The sequence below is a fragment of the Myotis daubentonii genome (genome assembly GCF_963259705.1).
Source record: "Myotis daubentonii chromosome 1 unlocalized genomic scaffold, mMyoDau2.1 SUPER_1_unloc_1, whole genome shotgun sequence".
Lineage (NCBI taxonomy): Eukaryota > Metazoa > Chordata > Mammalia > Chiroptera > Vespertilionidae > Myotis > Myotis daubentonii.
The window spans coordinates 542,860-557,852 of record NW_026775446.1 but is presented as its reverse complement, the minus strand read 5'-3'; the positions used below and the strand labels follow the sequence as shown (position 1 = coordinate 557,852).

General features: G+C 50.6%; 1 gene segment (V, D, J or C); it reads left to right on the top strand.

Annotated features, from left to right (window-relative positions):
• LOC132225708 (immunoglobulin heavy variable 3-23-like) overlaps positions 1-12,768 on the top strand; it is a 32,190-nt gene extending 19,422 nt beyond the window's left edge. The window contains 2 exon segments of the V gene segment in view: positions 9,885-10,193; positions 12,536-12,768. Coding sequence covers positions 9,885-10,193; positions 12,536-12,768 — 542 coding nt within the window.
• Positions 12,769-14,993: the final 2,225 nt, after the last annotated feature.

Below are 14,993 nucleotides of genomic sequence, written 5' to 3'. Positions count from 1 at the left end.
TCTAGCCAGGATTGTCTTGTTACATCTGTATTTATACCAGTTGATTTTAATCCTATCAATTTCTATTCCAAAGGTTAGGGCTTTTCTTATTTCCATTCCAGGGAGTAAAGATTATGTAGCTTAAGGGTGATTAACTACCCGCCTGGCACTTAGTAAAGGGGCTTTATCCCCTCCCTAACTTCAGGGAAAAATTCCTACCTGGGGAAACAACCTTTCTCAGAGAGGTGACCTTGGTTAAAACACATGGCGCTAAGGGGAGCAAACATATTAAGAACATTATGCCATATACACCAGGTCCCTTGAAACATATGCTGTGCAGATGTTTCTTCCCTGCAGCGACTGTGTCAGGCAGCAAGGATGGACCGGCTTCTGGCAGTCCATGAGCACAGCCTACATGGAGCTCAGCAGCCTGAGAGCCGAGGACACGGCCGTGTATTACTGTGCAAGAGGCACAAGTGGGGGAAGTCAGTGTGAGCCCAGACACTAACCTCCCTGAGGAGACAGCAGGACTGGGCTGCAGGGGGCGTCCAGGACACAAGGGGGCGCTCAGGATCAGCAAACCCAGGGTCCCAGCTCAGAGGCTGTCCCTGGAGGGTTGTGCAGGCTTCCTATTGTGGTCAATGCTTTCTTCCCTCCTAGTGTCCCTGGGGCAGTTCTTCTTCCTTCTTTGTGTCTTTAATTAGATTTTCTCCAGGAAAAAAGCAGGAAGTGGTTGTGTTTCAGATCTGGTCGATTTCTCATCTGGGCCCTTCCTGTCACCATGTCCCTGATGGTGGCTCTCTGGGTTGACAAGGAAAACATTTAGAGATTCCTGCCCCCTCACTGAGAGCGACGTCCTCCAACCTCCACACAGTGCTGAGCAGGGAACACGGAATCCAGGCCCCAAACCTCACCTGAGGGTGATTAGCCCCTTGCTCTGCCCCAGGAGGAGCCCTTTGGGGGCAGAGCTTGCCTCTCACTGACAAGGCTGCACATGGAGGTTTAGGGTCTGACCCTGCAGGCGCTGCCTTTCTGTGAGCCTGGTAGGTGGACCCAGCTCTCAGGGTGTGCCAGGAAAGAACCAGGAAACAGGCCCAGTGACAGGCCCTGTCACAACCCTGCTGGGCCCTCTTCCTGTGGGTCTCAGAACCTGGTCCCAGGGGATGTGTCCCAACACCTGCCCCGCTTACCCTGGAGAATCCACCTGGCATCCTGAGAACCTGCTGAAGGGAGACATGGTCCAGTCACCTCTGCTGTGCATCCAGATTCACAGACTCCACCCCATCCTCACCCTCTGCCTCCCACACTCTGTTCTGTGCCGCCCACACTCTCACCCCATGGGGCCTGCACAGAACATCCCCTGTGGCTGTGTCTGCCCTCTCCTTGGGCGCTTGTAGGTTTTGCCTTAAATGCACCCCCACATAATCGCCTCATTCTCATCTGCTGTGCCAGGCCCTCCCTGAGATGCCAGGGCCAGGGCCACTCAGGTGGCCTGAAGTGACCTCATGTACCCTGCCTAGCCCACATGCAGTGCCCACGTGTAATGTCAAGCTATGGGGGCCCCACCTGTGCCAGGTGGAGACACAACTGAGCAATGACCTCACAGCACCTCCAACAGCTCACACCTTTGCTGAGGGAACCTCCAGGGGGACATGAGCTGCAAAGCATCATAGTGAATAAGTACATGGCCATTGGGATGAGAGGGCAGCCAGGCAAGGGCTGGGGTCTGGTCACCTATGATGTTGCCAATGTCTCGCTTGCCAGAGCCCAGGTACACAGGAAGCTCTGTGAATCATAAAATGCAGGAGGAGCCAAAGCAGCATGGCTCACTGGTTGAGCATTGACTTATGAACCAGGAGGTCACCATTCGATTCCCAGTCAGGGCACATGTCCAGAATGCGGGAAACATCCCCAGTGTGGGGCATGCAGGAGGCAGCCAACCAAAAATTCTCTCTCATCATTGATGTTTCTATTTCTATCTCCCTTCTTCTCTAAACTCAATGTTAAAAAATGTTAATAAATAAATACATACATACATAAAAATCTTGCATATTTGATTTACAGTACAGTCATATATGGGAGGCGACTGAGCTATATTTCTCTCTCACATCAATGTTTCTTTCTTTCCTTCTCTCTCTCTCTCCTTTACTTTCCTTCTTAGAATGAATGAATGTATCCTTGGTTGAGGATAACGAAAACAATATCTATATCTATACTTTTATGTACATCTACAAATACATCTACATCTTTATCTCTATATCTATCTCTACATCTACATCTATAGCTATGAATCAATGAACATATTCTTAGGCAAGGATAAAGAAAAGAAGATCTATCTATGTCTATCTCCATATCTATGTCTAAATGATCTGTAATTATAAAAGCATAAAATGCTAATTAGACCAGGTGACCTTCCGGATGAAGCCACAGAGACAGTAGGGGGCCAAGCCCCTTGCACGAACTTTGTGCATCGGGCCTCTAGTATATCTATATCTATATCTATATCTATATCTATATCTATATCTATATCTATATCTATATCTATATCTATATCTGTATCTGTATCTGTATCTATATCTATATCTATATCTATATCTATATCTATATCTATATCTATATCTATATCTATATCTATATCTATATCTATATCTATCTACATCTACATCTACAACTATATCTATCTATATCCATGGAAATAGAGCCTCATTGATTTTATCCCTAAGGAGTCACTGATTGTGCCCACATCCTACTTCCTGACCACCTCTTGCAGCACAGCCCCTGGTGTGGAAGGAGAGGTTCCTGGGCACAGTGACCAGGACCCCAAGGAGGGCCTGGTGCTCTGAGGGCACAGGCAGCACCTCCTTCCAGGAGAAGACTCTGAGACCGGGACCTCCCTCACCTCTTGCCCTTTGTATGTGCAGACACCTCCCATATGCAAATGCCCACTTGACCACCAGACACACACACAGTGGGCAGCCACTTAAATGCAGGGCCTCCTCACCCTGGAGAATACTTTCTGCGGGACCAGGATTTCACCTGCAAGACATGACTCCCATGTGGCTCTTCCTCTTCCTGCTCTCAGCTCCCAGATGTGAGTAACTCAGGCCTTAGATGTGAGGAGGTGGGGATCCTGCATCTGAGCCCAGGACTCACTGTGTTCTCTCTGTCCCAGGTGTCCTGTCCCAGGTGCAGCTGCAGGAGTCGGGTCCAGGACTGGTGAAGCCCTCACAGACCCTCTTCCTCACCTGCTCTGTCTCTGGATTCTCCATCACCAGTGCTTACTATTGGAGCTGGATCCGCCAGCCCCCAGGGAAGGGGCTGGAGTGGATTGGGTACATAAGTTATAGTGGGAGCACTAACTACAGCCCCTCCCTCAAGAGCCAAACCTCCATCTCCAGAGACACGTCCAAGAACCAGTTCTCCTTGCAGCTGAACTCTGTGACCACTGAGGACACCGCCATGTATTACTGTGCAAGAGACACAGTGAGGGGAAGTCAGTGTGAGCCCAGACACTAACCTGCCTGAGGAGACAGCAGGGCTGGGCTGCAGGGGGCGCTCAGTACACCAGGGGGCGCTCAGGACCCACAGCACAGAGAGCAGCCCCAGGAGCAGGGGCAGAGGGAGGTGGGAGGGAAGGGCCTTCCTGTTGGGATCAGGGATTTCCTCTCAAGCTCTCAGCTGCCTCCAGGATGGCCCTTCCTTCTCATGTTCTCCCTGCAGACAACAGTGAAGAAGGGACATTGTGTTTGCAGGTGACATGTTGGCAGTGACACGGACTTGACTTCATGAAGTCTCCTTCACAATTATAAAAGCGGCTTTTTTCACTGTCTTTTCAATGTTTCGCGATAAGTGTGAACTCCACAGGTGGGTTGCTGAGTTAGGGCTGTGTGCACAGCTCTGCATCCCTCCCTGGGGGTCACAGCTCCCTCAGTGTCTGACTCTCCATGTGCCCTCCCCCTCCTGGTCCAGGGAAATCACAGAGTCTTCCCTCTGCTGAAAGGCCTGAGCTCACTCAGAGCTGGTGGACCGCATCCATCCTCTGGGACCACATTGATTCCCCGGAAGAGCTGTCAGCTCAGTGCACCAAACACAGGGAGCCCCACATCCACCCACAGTAGGGGCCCTGCTGTCCATCAGGAAGCAGTGCTAACCCCACAGCGGGGACAGGTGACCCTGAGGCTGGGATGTGCATCATCGAACTCCTCCCCCACCTTTTCCCCTGGATCCAAGGTTTTCTAGCTTCACTCTGAGATGTGCATCGGGAGCATGTTGGAAGCCTGGAGCATCCATGGTACCCCTGCGTCCATACAGTCCTCTTGCTACTTGCCCAGGAAACACAGAGTCACACAGACACATAGCCACGCACACGGAGTCACGCACACACACACACACACACACACACACACACACACACACAACAACAACAACAACAACAACACATTTTCTCACACACAGAATCACACACACACAGTAACACACAAAAACAGTCACGTACACAGTCAGACACAGTCACAAACAATAAGACACAAAGACACACAGAGTTACAAACACAGTCACACACACAGTCACACGCACACACCCACACAATCACACACTCATTTCTGGAAAAGATATGCATTCACACATGAGCAGTAATACAAAACCATTCATGTCCTTATACACTGTACTTTATGAATTCTATATTAGAAAATGGGGTTATCCCTAACCAATTTGGCTCAGTTGATAAAGCATCAGCCTGCAAAATGAAGGGTCCTGGGTTTGATTCCTGACGTGCAGGAGGCAGCCAACCAATGATTCTCTCTCATCATTGATGTTACTATCTCTCGCTCCCTCTCCCTTCTTCTCTGAAATCAATAAAGAAATATTTCTTTTTAATTGTTTAAAAATAAAAAATGGGGTTATATTTCATTGTTTTGGATGCCATATGAAATAAATATGAGGTCTGCAAGCAACTATCATTTCAACACTGGCCACACCAGTGAAGATCAACAGTTGTATTTCTCAGTCCACTTAGTAGGAGCTCAAATTAGGAATTTGATCCCAACTTTGCTACATTGCTACAAATTTTAAAATATAATCGAATTAATTCTGAAAACCTTCCACCAAATAAAAGTCAAGGACCAAATGGACTCAAGCGTGAATTCTACCAGAATTTTAAATAGGACTTCATAACTTTCTATCAACTCTTCTTGAACTCTTCCAAGAATTAAGGAAAGAGACAGCACTTCCAAACAGATTTCTTGAGGTGACCATTACACTCATATCAAAGAAATGTAGAAATAAACAAAAATGACAGGTCAATATCCCTGATGAAATTACATGCAAAAACCCTCCAAATTTGCTAGGATACTAAAGTGCACACTGAAAGGGTCATTCACCACGATGAAGTGAATTACCAGCCTAGCATCCAAGGATGCATCAAAATATGTAAATCAGTAACTGTGCTATAACTCACCCACAGAATGAAGAATAAAGTATACCATCTTATAAATAGATACAGAATAAAGCCTTTAAATTTTAAAATTACTTCAGAATTAAAATTCTTAGCAGATTACTTGTAGATGAGATGGACCTCAATATACTAAAAGCCACATTTGAAAAACCTAGAAAGGCAACATGGCCCACGGAGAGTGAAGGAGAGTGAGAGGAAGCCCCATCTATGTTCCTCTGGGGCAGCACCCCTGGGTCCTCATCAAAACCCCAGGAAGGAGGACTCTCAATCCTGGAAGCTGCCCCCAAATGAATGGGGTCAGGGTGACGGGTCTCAGGAAAGGAGGGAGGGAGGGGGGTCTGGACAGGACCCCTTGTGGCCAGCATCCTTGAGTCCTTTCCCATCTGGGGTCGCCCCTAGGATGACAAGGTCAGACATGCAGCCCAGGGTCGCAGCTGCACCTTATATGCAGACTCCATGCAAATGGGGCTCTCCTCCTGCTCATAAAAGGGGGCCCTTGCCAGGCATGTTGGGGAGACACCCAGAGTCCAAGTGCCTGAGACAGGACCCCAGCGGCTCCACCATGGACTTGGTGCCAAGCTGCATTTTCCTCCTGATCATTTCTCAAGGTCGTTCTCAGGAGTGGGGAGTGCTGAGACCTGTGCCTGTGCCTGTTGGTGCTTCCATGTGATTCTCAGTCCACCTTGTGTCTCTGTGTTTGCAGGTGTCCAGTGTGAGGAGCAGCTGGTGGAGTCTGGAGGAGGCTTGATGCAGCCTGGGGGGTCTCTGAGACTCTCCTGTGCAGCCTCTGGATTCACCTTCAGTAGCTACGAAATGCACTGGGTCCGCCAGGCTCCGGGGAAGGGGCTGGAGTGGGTTGCACTCATAAGTAGTGATGGTAGAAGTTACATATACTACACCGCCTCTGTGAAGGGCCGCTTCACCATCTCCAGAGACAACGCCAAGAACACGCTGTTTCTGCAAATGAGCAGCCTGAGAGCCGAGGACACGGCCATGTATTACTGTGCAAGAGACACAGTGAGGGGAAGTCAGTGTGAGCCCAGACACTAACCTCCCTGAGGAGACAGCAGGGATGGGCTGCAGGGAGCGTCCGGGACACCAGGGGGCGCTCAGGACCAGCAAACCTAGGGTCTCAGCTCAGAGGCTGTCCCTGGAGGGGTTGTGCAGGCTTCCTATTGGGGTCAATGTTTTTTTCCTGAATACAAGGACCATCCCAGCAGCAGGTGCAGTTGGAGGTCTGGGCTGGTTCCTGTGTGGCTTCCTCTTCATGTCACAGTTTCCTTCAAGGAACCTCTGGAACCTCATTCTTTGCTGATGTCCGAGTCTCAGAGTTAGAAAGTCTGTTGTAAAGAGATACAACTTTCTCCTGTGAACAAAAGGCAGAGAGTCTCTTTCATACACACTTGGGCCATAATGAGTTTTATCCTCAAATCTTCTGACCCACGTCACTTGAATCTAACAAGAGGCTCTAATGACCCAACAGTACAGCTCCCCTGAATGTTGGACCGTGGGCCCCACCTTTGTGTGAACCCAAAGCTACAGAAGAAGGACCCACAGGGTGACAGTCCTGGTCTTGTCCTCATGCTCACAGCACCCAGAGGAGTGGACACCATGCAGAAGCAGAGACACAGAAGCTGGTACAGGTGTTCATGACACACACTCACCAAGGGGAGGTGGGATGGTTATTATGCTCCTGATTGAAACCCCTGAGAAGCACAGGAAAGGTCACTCAGCAAGTCAGACCAGCTGGATGGAGCCTGGAAAAGAGAGGGTGCAGGGCTTTTATTTTGGTGAGGTGGTGGGGGAGGAGGAGAAATTCCACTTCCAGAAACATGTGTGGTTTCAATCTCCCAATGATTTCTACAGAGAAAACTATGCCCTCCTCCCTCCTGCCTGCGTGCTGCTTTCCCTGTGGCCCCTACAGTCCCAGGCCCAGGTGAGCTGCCAACTAAATCTCAGCCTCCTCTACGCCCTGCCACCAGCTGGCCGCTGCCTTCCCTCTTGGTCCTCACATTGCCATGGGCCCGAGCAGGACTAAGCGCTTCCAGAGATCTCAGTTCTCCCTCCAGGCAGCTGTCAGGCCCAGTTGGCAGCAGCAGAGAAAGGGACTGAGCAAGAGGAGGCAGATGCTGCTGGAAAAGCTCCAGCCCCCAGCGCCCAGGTCCCCAGTGCACACGCCCAGGGCTGGCCCAGCTGGTGCAGCAGCAGCTGGTGCTGCTGGACCTGGGGGACCTGGTGGCCTGGACACCTGCGCCCTCTGCCTCTGGCCGCTGCTGCTGGATCCCACCCTGGCGGTGAGGGAGAGGCAGCGGCGCCTCAGGAGTCTCAGTGCTTTGGAGGCTTTGAGGTTTGGGAGAACATGGCGACTGTGGATCCCATGAACCAGGTTGCATTGTTCTCAGAGGGCAGCGCTGGTGGCTTCAGAGGCGGGGCCTCTATGGAGGAGAAAGAGCAGAACAGAAACCCTGTGAGAACGTGGCCGCGGGGTGCGCAGTGTGGAACTGAAAGGGCATGGTTCGGTCCAAGAGCAGGAGCAGGACCTGGCCCCTTCCCCAAGGGGGCCGGGGGCCGGCTCCCTCCCAATTCTACCCCCCACCCCCCAAAAAAAAAACGCACTCCTCAAAACAGGCAGCTGCGAGAGATGGTTGCATGATGGCTGCGTTCTACCAGATGTCCAGGCACGGACATGGTCTTGGTGGGGGTGAGAGAGAGAGAGAGAGAAAGAGAGAGAGAGAGAGAGAGATGGGGGTGGGAGGTCGACAAGATGTCCCAGCCTGGACTTGGTCTGGGGAGGGGAAGTGGGATCACTGGGTCAAAGAGGAGTTCCATTTTTTAATTTTAAATGGAAACGCTATACTGTTTTCCTTAATGGCTGGACCAGTTTGCCTTCCTAATAGACCAAATAAATTAATGAACAAAAAAAAAAAAACCCAGAGACATAGAAGCATGAACAGACCATCGAACCTCAGAGGGAAGGCAGGGGAGGGTGGGTGGGAAGAGATCAACCAATGAACTTGTCTGCATATATGCCTGATCTGTGGACACAATGAGTGCTGAGGGCCTGGGGAGGGAATGGGAGCCGGTGGGGAGAGGATAATGGGGAGAAAAGGGGGAACTATGTAATACTTTCAACAATAAAGATTAGGAGAGAGAGAGAGAGAGAGAGAGAGAGAGAGAGAGAGAGAGAGAGAGAGAGAGAGAGAGAGAAATCTTGTTCACTCTCCTGGCATCCAGGAACCGCCTTGCTCTCTCCCACCTCCATGTCATCCCTCACCTTCCCTCCTTACCTTCAAATGCACAAACCCAGCTACAAACCATTATTCTCCAGAGCATTGGAGGTCTCTCTCCCCAACAGTTGTCGACACTTTGGCTGGAATAAAATCTTATAAAACATTCTCTCCTTGTTTGGACAGTTCTTACATCAACGTGCTGTCTTTACTTCATTTACCACAGACATTCATTCATGTTTCTTCCCCGTGTGGAGAGGGAGGTGCACACAATTATTAAAAACCTGCTGCCTCCACATGATGGTGGTGGTGACTCTAAAGAGTTCACACCCTTTGGTGTGGGGATGACACTCCAACCACTGAGCCCCACCAGCCAGGGCTCCATGTGTACATGATGGAAATTCTCACACTTTGAGAGGCTGGAAAATACGGCTTTTGCTCATGAACAGCAGGGAAGTTGAGTGAAATGTGTGCTTTCAGGAAGGAAGCTGTGTGCTTGTGAGAGAGGCAGCAGGTTTGAGACAGAGGCTATGGCCACAGCGTCCAGCCCAGCCTCTCCTGCCTCCTCACATGTAGAGGTTCGAGTTTTGTGGAGGATCTGATTGAGGAAAATAACAAGGAGAATCTCTCAGTCTCAAAATAAAAGCATCATGCAATGCACATTCTTATTCCCAAACCCCAGAAAGGCAACATGGCCCATGGTGGGGGAAGGAGAGCGAGAGGAAGCCCCACCACACACCTCTGTGGGAGCACCCTGGGTCCTCATCAAAACCCTGAAATAGGAGGATCTCAATCCTGGAAGCTGCCCCAAAGGAATGGGGTCAGGGTGACGGGTCTCAGGAAAGGAGGGAGGGAGGGGTTCGGGACGGGACCCCCTGTGGCCAGCATCCATGAGTCCCTTCCCATCTGGGTTCGCCCCCAGGATGACAAGGTCAGGCCTGCAGCCCAGGGTCCCTGCTGCACCTTATATGCAGACTCCATGGAAATGGGGCTCTCCTCCTGCTCATAAAAGGGGGTCTTTGCCCGGCATGTTGGGGAGACACCCAGAGCCCAAGCGCCTGAGACAGGACCCCAGCGGCTCCACCATGGAATTGGTGCCAAGCTGCGTTTTCCTCCTGATCATTTCTCAAGGTCATTCTCAGGAGTGGGGAGTGCTGAGACCTGTGCCTGTGCCTGTTGGTGCTTCCATGTGATGCTCAGTCCACCTTGTGTCTCTGTGTTTGCAGGTGTCCAGTGTGAGGAGCAGCTGGTGGAGTCTGGGGGAGGCCTGGTGCAGCCTGGGGGGACTCTGAGACTCTCCTGTGCAGCCTCTGGATTCACCTTCAGTAGCTATGGGATGCACTGGGTCCGCCAGGCTCCAGGGAAGGGGCTGGAGTGGGTCTCGCACATTAGTAGTAGTGGTGGTAGCACATACTACACCGACGCCGTGAAGGGCCGCTTCACCATCTCCAGAGAAAACGCCAAGAACACGCTGTATCTGCAAATGAGCAGCCTGAGAGCCGAGGACATGGCCATGTATTCCTGTGCGAGACACAGTGAGGGGAAGTCAGTGTGAGCCCAGACACTAACCTCCCTGAGGAGACAAATGGGCTGGGCTATAGGGGGCAATCAGGACCAGCAAACCCAGGGTCCCAGCTCAGAGGCTGTTCCTGAAGGGTTGTGCAGGCTTCCTATTGGCGTCAATGCTTTCTTCCCGCCCGGTGTCCCTGGGGCAGTTCCTCTTCCTTCTTTGTGTCTTTAATTAGATTCTCTGCAGGAAAAAGCAGGAAGTGACTGTGTGTCAGATCTGGTTGACTTCTCATCTGCGTCCTTCCTGTCACCAAGTCTCTGATGGTTGCTCTCTGGTTTGACAAGGCAAACATTGCCGGGATACTGGTCCCCTCACTGAGACCTAAGTCCACCACCCTTGACACAGTGCTGAGCGGGGAACACGGAGTCCAGGCCCCAAACCTCACCTGAGGGTGATCAGCCCCTCGCTCTGCCCCAGGAGGAGCCCTTTGGGGGCAGTTAGCAGCTTGCCTCTCACTGACATGGCTGCACATGGAGGTGTAGGGTCAGACCTTGTGGCACTGCCCCTCTGAGATCCTGGAAGTGCCTACCTCTCCCTGAGCCCCAGAGGAAGCCTGGAAGCCCTACTGGGAGCTGCTCCCCATGGGTCTCATAACCTGGTCCCAGGGGACATGTCCCAACACCAGTCCCGCTTCCCCTGGGGAACCACCTGCATCCTGAGAACCTGATGAAGGGAGACATGGTCCCACCCACCTCTGCTGTGCCTCCAGCTCCACAGACACCATCCCATCCTCACCCTCTGTCCCCTGCCGCCCACACTCTCACCACATGGGGCCTGGTAGGTTTTGCCTTAAATGCAGCCCCTCATGCCCATCTCTTGTGCCAGGCCCTCCCAGAGACACCAGGGCCAGGGCTACTGAGCCATCCTGCTGAGCCCACGTCCAGTCCCCACATGTGATGTCAGGTCCTGGGGGCCCCTCCTGTGTCAGGTGGGGACACAGCTGAGAACTGAGCTCAGAGCACCTCAAACAGCTCACACCTGGGCTGAGGGAACCTCCAGGGGCCTGTGAGCTGCAGAGCGTCGTGGTGGACAAACCCATGGCCACTGGGGTCAGAGGGCAGTCATGGAAGGGCTGGGGACTGGTCACCTATAATGTTGCCAACGTTCCACCCACTAGAGCCCAGGTACACTGGGAGCTCTGTGAACCCTGAAAGTGCAGGGACAGCCTGGCCAGCATTGCTCAGTGGTTGAGCATTGACTTAAGAACCAGGAGGTCATGGTTCAATTCCCAGTCAGGGCACATACCTAGGTTTTGTGCGACATCCCCTGTTTGGGTGTGCAGAACACAGCCAATCAATGGTTCCCGCTTATCATTTATTGTTCTATCTCTATTTCCCTCTCTCTTCTTCTGTGATATCAATTAAAAATATTTAAATAAACACATAAATAATTAATAAAATTTATGCAGGTTTGATTCACAATATGGGCACATATCGGAGGGAACTGATCAACTGTCTCTCTCACATCATTGTTGCTCTCCTCTCTTTCTCCTTTCCTTACCCTCAACAACCAATGAACACATCGTCGGGTGAGAATAAAGTAAACAGTATATATATCTATGCCTATATGTACATCTACACGTACATCTACATCTACCACTACATATCTATATCTATATCTATATCTATATCTATATCTATATCTATATCTATATCTGTATCTATATCTATATCTATATCTATATCTATATCTATATCTATATCCATATCTATATCATCTATATCTATCTATATCCATGGGAGCGGAGTCACGTTGATGTTATTCCTAAAGAGTCATTGATTGTTCCCACATCCTACTTCCTGACCACTTCCTGCAGCATAGCCCCTGCTGTGGAAGGAGAGGGCCCTGGGCACAGTGACCAGGACCACAAGGAGGGCCTGGTTCTCTGGGGGCACAGTCAGCCTCTCCTTCCAGGAGAAGCCCCAGAGACCAGGACCTCCCTCACTTCTTGCCCTTTGTATGTGCAGACACCTCCCATATGAAAATTCCCACACGGCCACCACACACACACACACTTGGCGTCCACTTAAATACAGGGCCTCCTAACCCTGTAGAATACTTTCTGGGGGACGAGACCTCACCTGCAAGACATGACTCCCATGTGGCTCTTCCTCTTCCTGCTGTCAGCTCCCAGATGTGAGTGACTCAGGGCTTAGACGTGAGGAGATGGGGACTCTGCATCTGAGCCCAGGACTCACTGTGTTCTCTCTGTCCCAGGTGTCCTGTCCCAGGTGCAGCTGCAGGAGTCGGGCCCAGGACTGGCGAAGCCCTCGCAGACCCTCTCCCTCACCTGCACTGTGTCTGGAGGCTCAGTCACCAGCAGTTACTACTGGAGCTGGATCCGCCAGCCCCCAGGGAAAGGGTTGCAGTGGATGGAGTGGTGGTCAGGGAGCACAAGGTACAACCCAGCCTTCCAGGGCCGCATCTCCATCACTGCTGACACGGCCAGGAACCAGTTCTCCCTGCAGCTGAGCTCCGTGACCACCGAGGACACGGCCCTGTATTACTGTGCAGGAGACACAGTGAGGGGAAGTCCGTGAGAGCCCAGACACAAACCTCCCTGGCGAGGCAGCAGGGCTGGGCTGCAGTGGGGAGTCCCGGACAGCAGGGAGCGCTAGGACCCACAGCACAGAGAGCAGCCTCAGGAACAGGGGCAGAGGGAGGTGGGGAGGGAAGGGCCTTCCTGTTGGGCACAGGGATTTCCTCTCAAGCTCTCAGCTGCCTCCAGGGATGTCTCTTCCTTCTCATGTTCTCCCCTCAGAAAACAGTGAAGAAGGGGCATGTGTTTGCAGGTGACATGTCGGCCGTGACGGGGACTCTCCTTCACAAAGGCTCCTTCACAAATTCTAGAAGTGACTTTTTTTACTCTCTTTTCAACCTTTCTATGATGAGTGTGAGCTCCATGGGTGGGTTGCTAGGGCTGGGCTGTGTGTACAGCTCTGCATCCCTCCCTCGGCGGTCACAGCTCCCTCAGTATCTGACTCTCCATGTGCCCTCTCCCTCCTGGTTCCAGGGAGATCACAGGGCCCTCCCTCTGCTGAGAGGCCTGAGCTCACTCAGGGCTGGTGGACCTCACCCACCCTCTCTGGGTCCACAATGACCCTTAGAAGAGCTGTCAGCTCAGTGCACCAAACACAGGGAGCCCCACATCCACCCACAGGAGGGGACCCTGCTGTCCATCAGGAAGCAGTACTATCCCCACAGCAGGGACAGGTGACCCTGAGGCTGGGATGTGCAACTTTGAACTCCTCCTCCACCTTTCCTCCTGGATCCAAGGTTTTCTAGCTTCACTGTGGGTGAGATGTGCATCCAGAGGATGTTGGAAGCCGAGGAGCATCCATGGGACTCCCTGCGTCCATACAGTCCTCTCACTACTTACCCAGGAAACACAGAGTCACACAGACACATAGTCACACACACACACACACACACACACACACACACACACACACACACACACACAGTTACACACACAGTCACACAAACAGAGTTACACACTCATTTCTGGAAAAGACATGCATTCACACATGAGCAGTGATACAAAACTGTTGGTGTCCTTGTACACTGTACTCTAAGAATTCTATATAAGAAAAGGGGGTTATCTCTAGCCCATTTGCCTGAGTGGATAGAGCGTCAGCCTGCAGACTGAAGGGTCCTGTGTTTGAGTTCAGTCAAGGGCACATATCCCAGTGGGTGACTGCAAGAGGCAGCCAAACAATGATTCTCTCTCATCATTGATGTTTCTATCTCTCCCTCCCTCTTCCTTCCTCTCTGAAATCAATAAAGAAATATTTCTTTTTAATATTTTTAAAACAGAAAAATGGGGTTGGATTTTGTTTTCTTGCATGCCATATGAAATAAATATGTGGTCTGCAAGAAACTATCATTTCAACACTGACCACAACTTGTGAAGATCAACAGTTGTATTTCTCAGTCCCCTTAGTAGGAGATCAAATTAGAAATTTAATGCAAACTTTGCTAGATTGCTACAAATTTTAAAATATAATTGAAATAATAGTGAAAACCTTCCAAATAAAAGTCAAGGACCAAATGGACTCAAGGGTGAATTCTACCAGAATTTCAAAAAGGAATTGATAACTTTCTAATCAACTCCTCTTAACTCTTCCAAGATTTAAGGAAAGAGACAACACTTCCAAACAGAGTTCTTCAGGTGACCATTACACTCATATCAAAGCCAAGCAGAAACACACAAAAATGACAGGTCAATATCCCTGATGAAATTACATGCAAAAAAACCTCAAAAATATGCTAGGAAACTAAACTGCACACTGAAAGGGTCATTTTCCATGAGCAAGTGGGATACCATCCTAGCATGTAAGATGGCTCAACGTATGTAAAACAGTAACTGTGCTATATCTCATCCACAGAATGAAAGATAAAGTATACCCTCGTATAAATAGATACAAAACCAACATACAAATGGCTTGTGCCCCTGCATCCTCTCAACAGAGTGTCTTCATGACTCTAGGAAACATGTGGGCTGTTTCAGAAGAAAGTGACGTAAGAAAACTTGAACAGGCTACACAACAAGGAGATGACAACCTAATGAAACAAGAACATCACCCACCATGTTCCCAGGTAGCTCTGCCCCAATGTGGCACTGGGTCAGGTGTAGGTTGCAGTTGACCCCCATCATGTAGGGACAGGGTTCACAGGGTCACATGCAGATATCAGACTTCCAATAACAAGATTTTCAAACCTAAACTTATTTATTCCTAAATCATTTCTGATATCTTCCCCTCAA